Source organism: Corylus avellana, chromosome 4, assembly GCF_965113065.1.
Source record: "Corylus avellana chromosome 4, dhCorAvel1.hap1.2, whole genome shotgun sequence".
Lineage (NCBI taxonomy): Eukaryota > Viridiplantae > Streptophyta > Magnoliopsida > Fagales > Betulaceae > Corylus > Corylus avellana.
In genome coordinates, this window is record NC_142493.1 from 14301752 (window position 1) to 14320772 (window position 19021).

Genomic DNA, 19021 nt, shown 5'->3' on the forward strand with positions numbered 1-19021 from the left:
CCATGGACGTGTGGTGATAGGGGCAAGGGAGGTCATTTTGACCCCCTTGGCCGTGTACTACAAGATTAGGATTTCGAATTCCAGTCCCACATGGTTTAGTTCTCTTTGCCTCATGGGATCCCAATATTATAAATAGAGTTGCCATAGTGAAGCAAAAATCACTCCACTCTCCGCAAAGTAATACATGGCTAAGGAGAGATTTTTCTCTCTCTAGTTTTTTTCTAGATCTTGAGAAAAACTTTGTGAGCCCACACTCACAGTCATGAAAGAGAAAATCTAATGGAGGAATTGTGTCCTCAATTGTTCGAAGATATTGAAGTTCTCAAATCTTAATTAATTTCAAGATTACCAATATGTTCTTCATGAACACTATGAAGATCATCAAGATGTTCTTCAAGTTCATCAAGAATGCGAAGAACACAAAGAACATGGGATGAGTATTGACTCATACTATGAGTATGCAAGTATGCTCAAGCTTCAATTGCTCAACCCCACACCTTTGAAAGAATTGATGCACACTCCTACACCCTAATGCCTAGGAGAGGCCGATATGTTTGTCTTGAATCTTGTCATGTTTGTCTTGAGGGCTAAAGGTCTTCGGGATTTTTTTATTCTACTGCGTAAAAAGTAAAATTTTTGAAGTTTACACAATTGATCCCAACAACTAGGAGGCGAACCAGTGAGTTAATTACCAGTTAATTAGTTTTTTGAGGCGTTACAATTAGTCCTTGTTGGTGCCATGGAAGATATTGAAGGCTTGACTTGTATCCTTGCTTGTAGGGTGTCATCTCTGCCTATCAAGTACATGTTCCATTGGGAGCTTTATTAAAGGCAAAATCAATATGAGATGGTATTATTAAGAAAATGGAACATCAATTCGTTGATTGGAAGCGGTTTATTTGTCTAAAGGTGGTAGTGTCACTCTCATTAAAAGCACTCTTTCTAATTTGCCTACTTATTATTCGACAATTTTCCTCATCCCTATTTGTATTGCTAATTCTATTGAGAAACTTCAATGGTATTTATTGTGGTGCAAAGTCAATAATGAATTCAAATTCCATCTAGTTAGTTGCTCTAAGACTTATACTTTGATTTCCTCAGGTGGTGAATTTCAAAAATTCAAAGGGATTGGTGAATTTCTCTTGACCTATTAGATTCAAGGTGGGTGATAGGTCTAAGATCATATTTTGGCATGGTGTGTGGATCTTTGTAGGTAGCTTTCTCATAGTTATTTAATATATCTAGCTTTAAAGAGGCATTGGTGATAGATTATTTGCAGTTTTCTAGCAACATTTTACAATATAACATCAACTTTACAAGATTAGTGCATGATTGGGAGGTAAAGTGAATTACCTCCTTCTTTAATCTTTTGTACTCTTAGGTTGAGACAAGGTGGCAAGGATAAAATCTATTGGATCCCTTTGTGGTCCTATCTTTTTTTACTATGCGCTTATTTCTCCCGCTGGCTACCCTTTTCTTTGAAAGAGCATTTGGAGACCAGTCTCCTTTGAAAATGGCAGAAGACAACATTAAGGAGGATTTTAACTTTTGATAACTTGAAAAAAGGCATGTCATAGTGATTAATTGGTGTTGTATATGTAAGAAGAGTAAGGAAAAAAAATAAACGTTGATCATCTTTTGCTCCACTGTAAAGTGGATTTGTTTAGGATAGAGTGAATCATGCCCCAGCAGGCTTTTGGAGAAGTCAATTTGGAAGCCACTACAATTTAAAAGTTTGAAAAATGGTTCCTCCGTGCTAAATGTGATTTCTTTGGGGAGAAAAAAAAAGTGCAATGCTCGAACTTCGAAGATTGTGGGACGACAATTATGACAATTATAATGAAAAATCATTATGTTCAAATCTCTTTATATTTGGATAATTGCTAGCAAAAGTTCTCGTTTTCTAATTTCTTAGAATTTATGGATTTGTGTTCTTAATTGGGTGCTTTTCTTGTATACTTCTCGTGCACTTGGTTCATACTCCTCGCTTTTTTATTTATTTATTTATTTTTAACTCTTTTTTTTTAATTTTTTATGAGAATGAATTACTCATAAAAGAAAAGAGAAAATGCATTTTACCCACCTAAAATTTCACTACATTTGCAATTTGGTCTTTAATGTTTAAAAATTAGCAATATACTCAGATAAAATATGAAAAATTTGTAATGTGACCCATATGTACCCATTTCTGTTTAAATTGACTGAAAATTTTGCACGTGCATTTTTTTTTCTACTTTCAAAAATTGTCCCATATTTTTGACAGAATTTCAAAAATACAGCCAATTAAAAAAAAAAAAAAAAAAAAAGAAGAAGTGGCCATAGCCACCCCTTTGGCCATTTGGGGGTGGCTAGGTGGCCTTTGAGGGCAGCCAGGCCAAGCCCATTTGACCGGATTGGGGGTCGTGAGGTGGCCGAATTTTTTTTGCATTTTTTTTTTTAAAAAAAATAAATAAATATAAAGACAATTAGGTCTTTTTAATAATTTATGTTAGAGAAAACGGAAATGATTGACGGATGGGTCACATTGAAAAATTTTTGATACTTTGTTGAAGTACATTGTCAAATTTTAAACATTAGATGCCAAATTGCAAATAAGGTGAATATTTAGAGAGGTAAAGTGCATTTTCCCCTAAAAGAAATAATGAAGAATGAAGTAAAGATATTTCTAAAGCATCCAATGAGAATGAAAAATTCTTAAATGACAACCAAATCAGTCTTAAACTTTGAGAATTACATAAAGGAGAAGCCTCAACAGAAAAGAAACAAAAAAGTAATGTTTTCCCACACATCAGTATCATCATTTCGTACGAGGAAATCACTTGGTGGAGATCATCATGTATGGCATTGACTTGAGTTGACGTGAACAAAGCTGCTCATTTATTTGTCTGAATTTCTCTTTAAGCCTCTTAATCTGCAAAGGCACAAGCACATTGGTCAAACCAAAGAGAGTGCCAAATTTGACAGTCTAGAAGAAAGACTGGAATACCCTTTTCAGCTCAATCTCTGTATCACGCTTCCGCAGGTGCAGTGAGTGTTGCAGGTTGGTGATGTCAAAAATACTATCCAAGTCATCTTCAAAAGCAGATTCCAAATCCTCCCGGAGGAGTGCAGGCAACTTGTCTACAACCGGCATTAGCAGGAAGCAGTTGAACTGTAAAAGGCTCATGCAAATAGGAGAGATGTGAAAAGAAGATCTTCATGAATATATGAAACCAAATCATATCCTTTTCCCATTATATGTTTTATACATATAGCTTAATGTCAATGTTGTAATACATCAATCTATAATTTAGCAACTAAACAATGTAGCGGCAAGGAAAAAAAAAAAAGGAAATTCTTCATACTAATTACGAAGAATAACAAGCAGGATATACATACAAACCTTTAATTCTGCAGATGCCAAGAAATATTCTTTTATGCCATGAAATATCTGTTGTACCAAAGCATAAACAAGCCTTTCGGATGAAGGAGCAAGCCTCCGATTCCAAAGTGTGCTATCCAGAAGATCAGCCAGCCTTGTTTCTGTTGTCTGAACAGAAGAGGTCGAGTCGGTGCTTGAGGCCAGATGACTGAGCTTTACATCCCCCTTTGGTTTAGTGTCCTGCTTCTCATTGCCAACAGACCCCAACATCGAATCATGGGAAAGTCCAGCAGACACAGGATTACCGCCCATTGTGGGTTGTTCTGGTCCTCCAAATGAGTCTAAAAATTGGCGTAACCCAGCCCGATTCTAAAAAAAATTGATGTCGATAGTTACATATGATTAGTAAAGCAGAAACTAACTACTTTTTCCATGTTCTTGGCATTTAACTGTTGAGTCCCATGGAAATGAAATCACTCATGTTTTATTCTGGTTTCTTTAGCATTGGAAGGCACTAAGATATCCCGACAATATGTACATGCACATGCACACACATATGTGATGTTTAACATCAGAAGGCATGTGCACACCAGCGACAGCAAGACTCTTTGACATCTCAAGGCAGAAATACATCCTTTCCATATGCACTATATAGACAAAGTTAAATTACACAAACACATGCATATACGTAAAACAATTATCAAACATACCCAATGCTTTTAGCCCATTTTCAATTAGATCAAGTATATTTTTCAATCAGCTCCTTGAGCTTTCCCCCGCTTTGATCAACTTCCTCCTTCCCTATTTCGTTAACTTTGCTAATGAAATTTTGAAATTTCAATTATTCCCAAAAAAGAAGAAAGAATTGCACACAAAAAAAAACAAAAAGAAGAAGAAGACGGCAGGGCCACTATGTAGTCTATGTCTCTCGCTAGAGCCACCACCTTTTGAGATGGTGACACCACTGTTGGAATTGTTGTTGCGGCCATTATAGTGGCAGCGGTTGTGGCAAACTAACACTCGGTTGCTGGGGTTCAGCATCGCCATCTTCTACTTCTTTATCCTTATTCTTTTTCTTTCTCTTTTTCTTTTGTGCGTTTCTTCTTCTTCTTCTCTTTTTCTTTGTTTTGGCTTTCTTACGTAATTTTTTTTCTTTTTGGACACAATTGGAATTTTAAAATTCCAGTTAGTAAAGTTAATTGAATTAGCATGGAGGAACTCACAAAAAACGGAAGAAAGCACAAGGAGCTGATTGATAAAATTAAGAACCTACAAAGTTAATTGAGAACTGGCTAAAGTGAGAAAAATAAAAATAGAAATAAATAGCAAATATAAAATATAAAACAAGAAAACAATATTACTCCATCATCTAACTTGACAAAAAATAAACAGAACGAAAATATATATTTAACGCTTATGAAAACTCCTGGAATTGGTATATATACCTAGCATAGGCTAATCTACAGAAAAAAGTAAACAGTTGGAAATGCAGTATAAGAAGAATTGGATTGGCTATGTTCATGGAGACTTAAATGCCTCAAAGCAAAATATATTAACCTTATTGTGGAGGGACCAAGTGACATAACGAGTGGTGCTTATTAAATCCTCCATGCATCTGCAGCAAAAGCACATGGAACAATGACTATAGATATCAGGGCAAAGCACAAGAGACAATCTTAGCCAAGCATCATGTACAGACAAAATCGAGAACATCTCATGAAAACCTAAGCATCTGCAAAAGGTGGAATAATACAAAACTAAGATACTCTTTGACCAAATATGACAACTTTCAGGTTCTTTTGCAACCTCTATAACCAGTATGCACCACCCTCAATAGAATTAAAAAATAATAACAAAATCAAAAATAAACTAAGCGACAGAAGTTCATGAAAGAGTTCCAAAAGATAAATGGAAAATATAATTTTGATGCATTTGTAAAATTCAACAGCTGAAAGCGTTCCACTACTTATAATTTGACAAATGTCCAAAGATAACCATAATGGAAAGAATCAGCTAACCCACTTGTAAATCATCAACTGGGTTCTGCTACAGATACCTGGGATAAATCCCTGCCTTCAGACATCTTCCCATATAAAAGGAAGCATAGCTAAATCACTATAGGCTTGAAAGAAATCAAATCCTAATTGGACTTCAACATGACTATCCATTTTGTTGCTTGATTGCTAGTGCAAAAGAAATGGTGTACAATACATTAGATTCAACAGACCTCAAATACTATACACTTTAACTTTGGGGTAGGACTGTGCATATCAACCGCCTACCGGCTACCAACCGCCAACAAGCCGCCTACCGGCCGTAATGGCACTGCCACCGATGACCAGAGGCTGGTAGGCAGTAGAAGAAAATCATTACCAACATTAGTCAGTTTGGTTGGCAGTATAAGATTTTTGGATAGTCGGTTAACCGACCTGAACCGACAATCTACTTTTTAATATAGATATATTAATCAATACAACATCGTTTGTCACAAAACAACACCGTTTTATCCCCTTTATATTTATCGCTTATGAAAACCCTAACCAAACTTAGATTCTCTCATTCTCACACACTTTTTCTCAGAATTTCTGCTCAAAGTCTCTCTTGCCTTCGCACCGTCGTCCCCCTCTCTACTCCGCCACTGTCCTACTTCACTCTCAGCCCTCATCAGTCATTAGTCGTCATCCATTAGCCCATTCCGACTACCAACCGTCACTATCACCAACTTGGCAATGATGGATGGTAACAGATAGTGACGACGGTATTACCCCCTTATCAAAAAAAGTCAATGAAAATACCAACTTACCAACAAGGGGTGGGGCGGGAGGTGGAAGAGCCCCTACTGTCCCTGTTTTATCCAACTCCCACCCCTACTTTGGGGTCATCTTTTTAAAGGCATTAGGCATTTGGGAAGCTATTTGTCTAGAGGTTTGAGTGGAGACTATTAGCTTGGAAGGCAAAACCTATGGGGAGGAGGAAAACCACTCATATTAAAAAAATAGGAAAAATGTAAAATTGGTCCCTGTGGTTTGAGGTTTTGACAAATAGCTACATGAGATTTAAAAGTGACTAAATATTCCTTAGTGTAAGCCCCAAAAAAAAAAGTCATTGCCTTTAGAAAAGTTAATAGAATATGTTAATGAGTCATATCAGGACCAATCATTTTGTGACATGTGTCATTTATAATAAAACAAATATTAAAATATGAAAAACAAATATTCAATTTTTTTACAAAAAAAAAAAAAAGAAAAAAAAGAAAAAAAAAGAAAGAAAGAAAAGGCAAAAAAAAATTGTACAAAGAGCTAATTCAAATCTCCTTGAACTTTGATTCTTGGCGATTTATGTCAAAAACAAGAGACACCCAATTGAGACAGGTTTTTAGATCCCGTTTTAGGAACCTTTGATCCCAGCAACAAACACGCTTAGGGATGCACAACACAATTCCAAGTCTCACGAGAGAGAGAGAGAGGAGGGAACTTTGACTTTTTTCTTTTTCTTTGCACAATCAATGGTGTCTCACAGAAGAAAAAATTGAGCCTATCAATTTTACTCTTCAAGAAAACCACACAAAGATCGATGGCTTGACAAAAAGAACCAATTGTGACCCAAAAACCTAGAACCCACCAAAGCTAAAGAATAGACCTCTTAAGCAAAAATGTAGAGTCAACTAGCTCTATAAATTTTCCCTGCCCAAAAAAAAAAAAAATTTCTCATGAAACTGAATAATTGTAATTGTACTAAATAATTGTAATTGCACTCTAATATTTATGTTTTGATTATTCAAATACTCCCAATGACTTCTTATCTTTTGCATTTGACCATTGCATGAAATAATTTGTAGTCGAATTAAAGTCATTAAATAATTGTCACTTTAATTCACTACCTCTTGAGCCTTGAGCACCCAATTTAATCCCATGATTATTATTGTAGTTGTGAAATCTAATTTCACTTTGTATATATAGTTTGAGCAACTCTTACTAAAACATTCAGGCCGAGATTAAAAATAACCAATTTCATTAAATCTATATCATGGGGATATTTCATATTGCTCTGATTAAATCAAAAGATCATGAATTCCATCTTGAGCAATGTTCCCACAATGCTACATGTGATCACCCAAACACACCGAAATTGACCATGAAATATCCCACTCTTAAATGTATTTAAGTGACCTAAACTTCACATTTAAGTTCACATTCCTCTCATAGTTATTTGTATCGACAATCATTATGATAGAAGTCATGCGGTTCGTTCAGTGCATTGTAACTGCACCAACATATCAATCACAAGTCCCTACTTCACATGATAAAGATAGATCATCATAATTGATATGTTAGTCTTATCAAATGGAATGTCCAATTCTATTACTGACTACGAACAACAGTTTATAAGTTACAAGGTTTATAGTTAAAAATATTTTGTGTGATAATCTCAAACCATATTCAATATAACTTAAGAGCTATACATTTATCATAAATAATAATCATTTGATGCATACATGTAAACAGTGATATGCCCAATGTACTTGAAATAAATCAGCAAATAAACTTTATTTAATAAACTAAAATGTCATACAAAAGGAATTAGACTTTAGGGCATAAGCCCTAACAAGATATTATATCCACATCTTCTTACCTTACACTCTGAAAGAAAACAAAATCTCTAAGAAAGAAATGACCACATCCACCTCTGAATCCTATATGGATTTGGTAAAAATTATATTGCAATGAATATTGCCGTCTCAAAAGTACATATTATCCGCCACCCACACATCCTTACTATGTGCAATACTTAACAAGTCTGGCTAAGATATCTTTCATGGTTGATCCCCACACCAACATCATTCAAAAAACTGACCTTTTGACCCATCACTCACCTCATATCTAACAAATTTTGAAAAAAAATTCGCATCCCCTTCTTATAAATTTCCATACTCCCACTCCAAATGGCCTCATTACCTCCTTAGAGCACCAATCTCCCCTTAAACAATCATATTTAGTATATATCACCATTCTTCATAAAGCCTCCCTCTCCATGGCATACCGCCACAACCATTTTCCCAAAAGAGTTCAATTAAACTGAAGTAGATTTCTAAGCCCCAAACCACCTGATTTCATCGAAGTACAAATTCTTGACCAATTCACTAAATGGAACTTAAAATTCCCTCTAAAGTTTCTCAAGCCTATTAGTCACACCTACTAGAATAGGGAGAAGAGACAAACAATAAGTAGGCAAATTGGAAAGAGTACTCTTGATCAGAGTCGATCTACCAACCTTAGATAAATAAAGCTTTTTCCATCCAGCTAATGTTCTATTTTTTCAATGATGCCATTCCAAATATACCCTTGTAAAAAGCGTCAAATGGCAAACCCAACTACTTCATTGGTAAAGAAAATACTCTACAACCAACAACAGGAACAATTTTTTATTTTAACAAATTAATCTTCAATCTCAAACAGCTTCATAACATAAGAAAATACATCGCAAATGTTGTAGTTGTTCGGAATTTGTATTACAAAAATCAAAGTATGATCAACAAACAATAAATGAGACACTAACGACTCTTTATTATTCCTCAACCCCCCCTTGAAAATCAAGACAAAAGTCTTCTATCCACTGCAGTAGTCATCATCCTAATAGCAGCGATAGGGAATCCCCCTCTCCCAATCCACGAAAGAAACTAAAGAACCCAGACGGTAAACCATTAATAAGAATGGACAACCGCACCGCAGTAATACAATGCACTATCCATTCCCTCCATTTCTCTCCAAATCCACTTCTCTTCAACCAATATAGCAAGAACTCCCAATTCAGATGATCATACACCTTCTCCAAATCCAATTTACACAATACACCAGGTTCCCCAAATTAATCCAACATTCCAAACATTCATAGCAACCAAAACTGAATCCAAAATTTGTCTACCTTCGATGAACGCATTTTGGGAATTAGAAATAATCTTTCCCAAAACCGATGTTACCTACTCGCCAAGACCTTGGAAATGATCTTATATACTCCACCCACTAAGCTAATAGGACGGAAGTCCTTAATGTCCACAACACATGCCTTTTTTGAGATGAGGGAGACTATGGTTGCATTAAAACTCTTCTCAAAGGGTGTAAGGTTTGCGTAGATGTGCATATCTATGTTGATGTCTTAAAGCAGATTTTCTGTATTAAGACAAGGACCATTGCTACCTTCTAAAGTTGTGGCTTTATTACTTATGAAAAACAAAAAGTTGTGACTTTTTGGTTGCTCAATTAGATCCGAAGAGTTTATACCATCAAGGAAAAACAACTACAAGGTATGATCAAACAACATCAATGTAACAGAGACAAGTAGTTTACTTTTCATGGCAAGCTCTTTCAGTAGTTTCAGCAAATCTGTTAAAGGCAGAAGCAACACGCCTGAGAAACACTTCATGGCCACTTAGATACTCGCCATCTTTCTGTTGAAAACCAATTAAGGTAGGATGGATAATTGGTAATATAACTTATGTAGAACAAATATACAAATGATATTTATGTGGTCTATAAATATAAGATGTAAAAACCATCAATCCCACAAACAGACAGAGCCCATACTTGAAGAAGATAAACAGAGATAGGAAGCAATCTCTTCAGTATGTGCAAGAGTCTACCACCCAACTACACCAAGAAGTGAGAAACGTTAGCTTTCCATAAAAAGCAGAAATAAACAATGTAGTATTTTGTGAGACAGGATAAAAATACTACAACATATTCAGTGAACACATGCGCAAACCTTTATTTTACAAGATAACTAATGAGGAATATAGCCAATCCCATTGACATGTAAAAAAAAACAGAAGTAGAAGATAGGAAAAACAAATGGAAACAAATCAGAGATGTTGTTCAAGACAAGTTTGATTAACAATTGGCAAATGCAATAAATTTTGACAAACATTGAACAACTAAATAAAGAGTTCCTAAGCAACCAGAAGGGTTTAAGAATCATCCTAGTATCCTTTGGAGATCTAATGAATGACAATAAAGAACTCTATTGTTACGTTTCAATTAACAATAATGAGCATCAAAACAGTATCTTGGAAACATAGTCATTATAGAACTGAATGCCACTAAGAATTCTAGTCTGGTTTACATATTTACTTAAAGACTAATGCCTGCTTGGGGTAAATCTACTTCCTTTTCAAACAGTGTTCATCATTCAGTGTTTTGAGTCCAGTTCCCCTTTCCCAAATTTTCTTATAAAAAAAAAGTGTTCATCATCACCCACTAGAATGGATATTGTCCCCATAATTATTCTCTCTTTAGATTCTCATCTTCAATAAATCTCAACCTTTGATAAATATGAAATACAAACTTAGCATAATATCACAAGTAAACTTTTCATGACCTCGGGTTCAATAAAGGAAAAAATTTCTATGACTACCATAAGGCCAACTACACTTTACAGTAGAAAATATACGCAATTAAGGAACAATATGTCCATTAAACAGGTATAGCTGCAATGAAGAGAGCAGGCTCAGATATTTAATAAGACACATAACTCTGTGACAAGGTCCTCCCTTGGGACACATGTTGCTCCGCCATCCTCTACTAACTGTTGCTCTTAGCATCTTTCACGTGTCAAATGGCCTCCTATTAGCATTTTTTTTTTTTTTTTTTTTTTTTTTTTAAATGACTGGTTGAGCAGATGACAAAATCGCAAATTCTCACGCTAGAGTGATAACCTCTAATAAAAGGGCCGGTACAAGGAGGAATTCAATTCTAAGCACCTGAAAAGAGTGCTATACTTGGATTATTTCCAATCCACTTTACCCAACTCCCTCTTAACATTATTAAGATATCTCATCGAGGATCCAGACCACTAACAATTACCCATTTTTTCTCGACAGAATTGCATTAATCTCTCCTTAAGCTACACACTCAGCAATTTCATCCTCTTTGAAACTCCTTAGCACCCAAAATAGCAATAATATTTTTTACAAGTTAAAAGAATATTAAGTTTTATTTGTTCAATGTATTACTGGAGTAAAAAGGATGTAGCAGTTCTATGATTTGGGTTAATAATATGAACCAATATGGCTGAATTCATTCCGCTAAATATTATGTGCATAACAAGACTTTTCACACCAGAGATTTTTATTCCACTGAATGTGAAAGCTCAAGACCACCACAAAAATCAAGATAATAGTACTTATCACCTGATGAAGAAAAGGTTCAAATGTGTCCCTAGCCTTTGCAACAGCTATTACGCAAGCTGTCCTGATTTCATGCATAAAGAAGGAAGAGAAAGAAAGGAAAATCAGTAAAATTTACAACAAATTACTTATTAAATCATCCCACATATTTGAGTAAATTAGAAAACCATCAATACCTTGAGTAGTTTGTTCCATCATGAATATCTTCGACCCCACAGGCATTTACAATTTCTTCCCGCATAATTGGAGGGCATTTAATTCCTCCAACCACAAAACGAAATTCAGCCATGGCACGATGATATTGTGCACCCCCATAAAGACGCATTCCAGCATTCTACACAAATAAAACCCAAAGTCGATTTTGCAATTTCATAAAACTCTGAATTTTTGTTCGAGAAACAAGAAACTCTCTCACTCCATATATGGCAGTTCACTGAAATACTTTAGCCACGTATTAGTATAACTGAGAAGAAAAATCTTCTATATAGATCAGGTGGCCCATTTAATTCTATATACTGGAGCACTATTTATAGAGCAGAATTTATAGAAGAAACTGAACTTATCTCAACTAAGCCTTAATTCCAACTAATTGGGGTGGACTACATGGAATATCCAACTACTAGGCCTTGTCTAAGGCCAATATCCCTAGTTACCTCTCTAACAGTCATGGCTTTCCTTGTAGCTTCTAACCACATCATTGGTTCCCTTCTTTTACCCTTTTTTATCCTTCCACATTAATATGATCAACCAAAAAAATAATAATTACAGAAAGAATCAGACTGAACAAGTATGAGAGGAAACTAAAATAGGGAAAATACAAAAAGTAATAGAAGATAAAAGCACAGAACTTTTCAGCAAGTTACATGTGTTTTGTTTTATGAGTGGCATTCAAATATATTAGAACTTCAGTGCATATATATATATAAGGTCAAAGAATTCTATGGCTTACAGGTATTAATTTATGAGGAAACTGAATACCATCGGAAGCAACAAATGCCCCCCCATTATTTCTTTCATCTTGCAGTGTTTCACCTGTAACAGAAACAAACTAACCGTTCAAGATCCAACAAAGCAACATAAACAAATAAATAAATCAATCAAATTATAAGAACAAAATAACAACAAATTTCAATGCAAGGGTAAAGTTCACTTTAAACAATGACCATATAACGATACAATATCCACCATATGTCTAAGTTGTCCACAGAAAGCAACATCAAGATGATTTACCAAATTTATCTGGAGGTGCAACAACTGTCCCTTTCAGTAGCAATGACAACTGAGTGATAAAACATAGTCAGTCAGAATGGATAATCATGATTTGGGACAATAATAGTGCAGTACGAGCAGTCCTAATATCCAACATAGATATGCTTGTACATGTGCGTGTATAACATGCCAATAATATTGAATCTGCCTTTTTTATTCTTTTCTTTTTAAGCTAATTCCTTTTTTTATGCTGAATGCATAATCTGTCTGCTGTATGAAGGAAGTTTGTATTAAAAAAACATGGACTTTGAAGTACTCTTCAAGCACAAATCTAATAAAAAACTAAGCATGTCCTGCACAATTCATGCAACCTCCTTCTGTTTCAAGACTTTTGTTCTCATTCAGGTACCATATGCTACCAAAGAAAATTAGATATTGGCACTTGGCAGCGCTAATAAACAATATGCCTCCTCCAGAATGAGAGGGCCCTAATTGAGACCTTGGTCAAGAACAGATCATGAAATGCTCTTCCTTTCTCCTTTAATTTTACTTCATCCAAGGTGCTGCACATAAAAAATAATTATAACAATAATAATAAATAAAATGAATTCACTACATAAGAAAGAAATTAACAAATAAACAACTATACTAAAAATAAAGATTCTAGCCCCACGAGAAACATGTGGCTTTATTGGAATTTGATCATTTTTACAGGCCAAATACTAATTCTCTATCTAATATTGCTTCAGAAAAAAAAAAAAAAAAAAAAAACACGTTTTTTATTAGTTAAACTAGAGACCTGAGTTCCCGATTTATTTCATTCAGCTTTCTTGTTGTGCTGCGGTACTCCTTTTCAAGAAGTGGAATGATCGATGGAATGCTATCCATATACCTAACATGAATAATCTTATGAAACATTTAGCCATAGAATATTGCAGGCAAACAAAGCATACATGGATTATGTCATGGGCAAAGAACAAAATGTAAAAAGGGGATAAATGCACATACCTTTTCTGCAGCAACTCTTCCAAGAACAATCTAAGTTTGCTTACACCTATTCTACTTCTTTCTTGCTTTGACAGTGATCGGCCCAACTTCTCCTCCAAAGATGCAACATCATCCGCCTCTCTTAGGCATATTGCCTACATTATAAAATATGCTTAAATTGTGGAACATTAGAAGTGAAGCAGAAACAGATGACCTTTATCATATCTGCATATCCAATACGACAATAAAGTACAGCTCATATGTAACCAACAAGCGGTTTGTGCTCAACTCAACTAAAATTCAATCCCAATTCTGTTAGGTCTAAGTTTTGTTGGCATATTTCACTGACAAAACACTAGCGAAAATTAGTTCTAGTTCTCAAGTCTTAAGTGAGTCATGTTGGATGAAACTGAAGACCCATTGCACGTACTCTTAAAGAAGACGATCTCAATCATAGTTTTTTATAAGTAATCAAGATATCATTAAAAGCGATGATCTCAATCATTTAATACAGTGATTAATCAAAAACTTAAGAATTTGGCCTTAGGAGGTTAGAGTGGTTGGATGATACATAAGCAAGGATTAAAATGTGTCATGAGTTGCACAATGTATAGTTAGGTTTTAGTTTTAAAATAACTTATTTTTCACAAACTATTTACTGGCCTTCGAATAGTACTATTATGGTTCGTATGGTATACTTGGGTTGAGAAACAGAATGCTTTGATTCAGAGATTGTTTGAACAGTAATTGTCGTTATGAACTCAACCCAAGAGCATTGTGAGATTATTGTAGGATAGATCATTCAAATGGTCATGCAAAGAGAGAGAGAGAGAGAGAGAGAGAGTGACAGAGAAAGAAAGAGATGAAGGAGATGAAGAAAATGATTAAGGAAAGCATTATGTGTTCACCCTACTTCCTACTCACAAGTTTATTGTACATTGAGAAATGACAAAGACTAGTATACCGTACTCAGGTATACTTATTACAATAGTAACATATAACAATAACCAACAACATTAGGCACAATGTAAGGTATGAAAAATTCTTTAGTATTAACACTATCATTCAAATGTGACAAGACTAGATAAGTTATTGCTTACCAAAAAAAAAGGACTAGATAAGTGGAATAGTTGAATACCGAACCTGTTTAAACTCGTCATTTGTTCTGTAAACCGAATCATGTCCAGAACCAACTCTTCCCGAAGGCACAGATGTGAAGAAGGGAGAGTCACCCAGTATGAAGCCATCAAGTGTACATGCAGGAGGTGAAAGGAAAACCTCTACATCTGATGCACGTGCAAACTGGGGTATTTTCGTATCTAGCTTGGTCGAGACAATTACAGTCCTTGAAAGCTCAGGATCAATCTGTATATGATCATGAAAGTACTCAGAATTTTGCACATCATGCCAAATATTTAAGGTAGTTTATCCGTACCAAGATACAGTTTCTACAAGACATGAAATTTAACACTCAATTCAAATCAGTAATTTGACAGACAGCAAAAATTTTGCCTCAAGGCAGTAGGATCGCTTAGTTAGGAGTAGGTATAATATTCCAAGATAGTCTTTCTGTGTGGCTTGCCCCTCAAAACGATTGGAGGCTCAATATTTCCTAGCAAAGAAGTGTCGAGTAGCTTTTATTGTATTTTCCATAATACCAGCTCTGAGAGTAGATTGCACTTGTTTTTGGGAATTTCAATTAAATGGTCCATTTGGACTGCTGTGATGAGTACATGCAAGATGAACTGACCTATTTTAAGATAGAAACAGATGATTGATTGGTCAAAAAAGCTTTTTTTTTTTTATAAGAAATAAATAATAAATAATTGGTCAAAAAAGCATTTGAAGAGGAAGGACGCATGTTCGGGAGCATCCAAGTTGAAAGCAAATCGAAGTCACTAGTCCACTTGGTCCAGCCACTAACTAGCATAAGTCTAGTCTATGTGTGTCCTAGTCACATCTAGTTTTAATTTATTCATAATAGCTAGTGCTTTACAATTGATGTTTTAGATGACTGGTATGTAACTTTTAGTGATGAAATCTTATTGCTTGTTATACTCACTTATAGAGTCATTTTAAGAAGCATCTTTATCAATCTTATGACAAATCAGATCTGAACTATTTCTTGGGTCTTTGAGTCATTTTAAGAAATCCTTTTCTAGTACTAACTTCAACTTTACTTTCTATCTTTTGCTATGATCTGCTGTATTACTGCCAAAAATTATTGTTAATGCCTTTGTTTGCTTTAACTGGCAAGAAAAGTGGTGCCTTCCTGCTTTTTATCAGATCATGTCTACATCAGATCTAAGCTCTTCTTCTTGAATCAACGTGGTTAAGTCTAATCAGAAAAGTTCTTCAGCCACCAAATACTGTATATATCTCACAACAGAATGGTGTAGAAAATCGGAGAAAACAGTTATATGTGGTTGCATGAGGCACAGGTTGTGGAAGACACAGAAGTACATATGGAGTTCGTAGATGCCTAGAACATGGAAGTTGCTTACTGTGGTTATTCAAGAGAAGCTGCAATGCAGTGACACCAAAAATGATGTATTGTTGACCCCGTTACTTTGGTTTAAGATACTTCAGGATTTTATCAGATATTGTTTCTTGTATAGGATAAAATCTCTCATCTGAAGATTCTAGTACACTTTCTTTTGCAGTTTGTGTATATGTGATGTAATAAGTTTGGCAGTAGGGTGTTGTAGCCGTTCATGTTTCTCATTTCATAGCCATTCATGTAATAAGTTTGGCATGGAAATTGGACTATTTCCTCATAATTTCTTTTGCAGGAAACCACTAGGTAGTGATCCCAACAAAAGTTGCCTATAATACTTGAGCATAGTCCTAAAAGATAACTATTTCGAGAAACTTCACTTAACCCCTAAATTATCATAACTTTTGCAATTACTCTCCAAAGTTCAAAAACTTTCAATATATTGTATTGAACTCCTAATTTTTGCAATTTCACCCCCTCCATTAGATTTTTCCTTTAAATCTTAACAAAGGGGGTGTCAAAATTACCAAAATACCCCTTTTTAAAAATAACAAAATAATTAAAAAAAAAAAAAAAAAAAAAAAAAAAAAAAGGCAAAGATTCTGGCATTGGTCATGATTTAAAAAATTTACAAAAATACTCACGCCATAATCTTTGCAACTTTTATATTTTTTTATTTAAAAAATAGGTATTTTAAGAATTTTGACAGGATTTAACGGAAAAACTTAACGAAAAAGTGTCATTGCAAAGAATTAGAAGTTCGATATACTAAATTGAGAGTTTTTAAGTTTGAAGGGTAATTGCAAAAGTAAGCTCGGGGTTAGTGAAGTTTCCCTAATTATTTTTATGGTTACACAATGGAAGGTTTGTCTTCCTTTAAAAAAGAAAAAAAGAAAAAGCAACCCTGTTATCCGGGCAGCTATTTACAGAAATCCGGTAACTCTCCCCCACTTTCCTAATAAAACGAAGTGCAAGATAAGCGATGAAGAAAATGACAAGGACGGGTACATAATGATGAAGTTAAGAAACATAAAGGATTAGAAAGGAACAAACATACTTGCATAACCACCCGCCGGGTAGTTGCATTGCTCCAGTCACTGCAATCTTCGAGACATAGTATAATGAACTCTTTGTGCTGCATTTTAGCTCGCACAAGGGATTCCACTGCACGACCTTGACTCTACCGGGAATGCGAAAGCAATCAGCATTACAATCCGAACAAAAAGAAATTGAAAAAAAAAAAAAAAAAAAGTGTGTTCTGTGGGTTGCATTGAACCTGTAGCGCCCGATTCTTTAGACCTGGAGCAGGAGCAATGAGTCCAGGAGTGTCTATAATGGTAAGGTTTGGGCAATACTTATATTCCACCCTAATAATTATTTCTTTAGTTGAGAATTGACAAGGGTCGCTCTCCAATCTCATGTTTTCAGCTTCAATGTATGCCTATGGAAAATCACACGCAAGTGTTCACAAATGCCATTTTGAACTGAAAGATTTCCATAGCATTCAAAAGCAAACCTGAATTTGTTGGAGGGACTTTTCCTGAGCGGAAGCGAGGGTGGGATCAGAGGCAGCGGCAGAAGGAGAAGGAGAATCGGAGAGAAGGCGGCAGCGGGGGAGCTCACAGAGAGGGTCGTACTTCATGTGGAGAGTAATGGGTCGTCTGGTCTTGGTGCCGCCGCCGACGTGATTGAACTGGAAGCCCATTAGCGCTTCCACCAGGGCGCTCTTGCCGTCCGTCTGGTGACCGACAACAAGCACCGCCGGGGCCTCGAATGGGGTGTCAAACTCTTGCGCCAGACCGTGCAGCTCGTTGTAGGCCTCGTACAGCCTCCACTGCTTCTCAGACTCGGATTCGGATTCCCCCATTTGGTTTTCAACAGGACTGTCCGCGCACTCGGAGCCCCCGTGACTTCGTCTCCATATCCTTCAAAATCCTTTTGAATTGAGATAACAACGCGTGTTCACGTGCTGTGGGCCTCCGTCTAGTGTTCAGTTCAGTCTTTACTGGCGCGCAACATTCGTATCATTTTTTTTTTTTTTGTGGTTCTTTTGGGCATCAAATGTCGATTTTTCTTCTCCATATATTTTAGACTTGGGAACTAATAGCCTCTTCTTTCTTTCTTTTTTTTTTCTTTTTTTTTTTTTTTTTTTACTAGACTTCATAAATACATGCCAAATTAATATATTAGTTAACATGTAGGCACAAGTACAAAAATAAAGAAAAATACAAAATATAAAGTATCTAAAATTACATTCTACGTGGTCTTAGAAAAACAAAATTATCAAATATCAAATTTGAATTAAAACTTTTGAAAATTTCTCTTTCAATGTTTACAACTAAATTATGTGCAAGAAAGTTGTAACACATAAAAATCATACTAAACTCAATAGGCCCAAGGCCTCATAGTGAGAGATAAAAGCCCAAAATGATATTACAAGCCTGTCCAGTGCCGAAGGTCTAAGCCCATCGTCATCGCTATTCTATAGCGGCCCGGGATAACTTACTCCCACCATGTCTGTAGCGATCATCAAGCCGACAATCTCAAGGTCAAACACATACATTGATCACATCAACGGTTACCCACATTCTCGAGTACTCATTAATTGCAGGAACAGTTACGAATCACTCTCAGATTAGCATTCATGATAGCAATCACCATTGCGCACCATTCTCGGAGTCGACACTGATTACAAGCATTCTCAGGCCAGTTGCCGTGACCGTTATGCGTCACTCTCAGGATTCGCACTAACGAAAGTAATGGTTTCACAATAACTATAACGATTAGG

At 35.5% G+C, this 19021-nt stretch overlaps 1 protein-coding gene across 1 annotated transcript; it reads right to left on the minus strand.

Annotated features, from left to right (window-relative positions):
- Window positions 1-2678: 2678 nt before the first annotated feature.
- On the minus strand, window positions 2679-18209 carry ARC5 (P-loop containing nucleoside triphosphate hydrolases superfamily protein). The gene is made up of 17 exons (XM_059589999.2): window positions 17750-18209; window positions 17510-17674; window positions 17291-17413; window positions 14880-15101; window positions 13758-13891; window positions 13549-13641; window positions 13249-13312; window positions 12771-12819; window positions 12490-12572; window positions 11717-11874; window positions 11544-11604; window positions 9943-10005; window positions 9706-9806; window positions 4919-4976; window positions 3383-3730; window positions 2987-3151; window positions 2679-2911 (listed from the first exon to the last, which is right to left on the minus strand). The coding sequence occupies exons 1-17, from the start codon at window positions 18098-18100 to the stop codon at window positions 2816-2818; spliced, it is 2334 nt and encodes a 777-aa protein (XP_059445982.2). The 5' UTR covers window positions 18101-18209; the 3' UTR covers window positions 2679-2815.
- Between the last annotated feature and the right edge of the window lie 812 nt (window positions 18210-19021).

Coding starts and splice junctions, on each gene's coding strand:
- ARC5 (XM_059589999.2), bottom strand. CDS start 18,100: ATGGGGGAATCCGAATCCGAGTCTGAGAAGCAGTGGAGGCTGTACGAG. Junction 13,642..13,757: donor GAAGAGTTGCTGCAGAAAAG/GTATGTGCATTT, acceptor TATTCATGTTAG/GTATATGGATAGCATTCCAT. Junction 3,152..3,382: donor TGGCATCTGCAGAATTAAAG/GTTTGTATGTAT, acceptor AGCCTTTTACAG/TTCAACTGCTTCCTGCTAAT.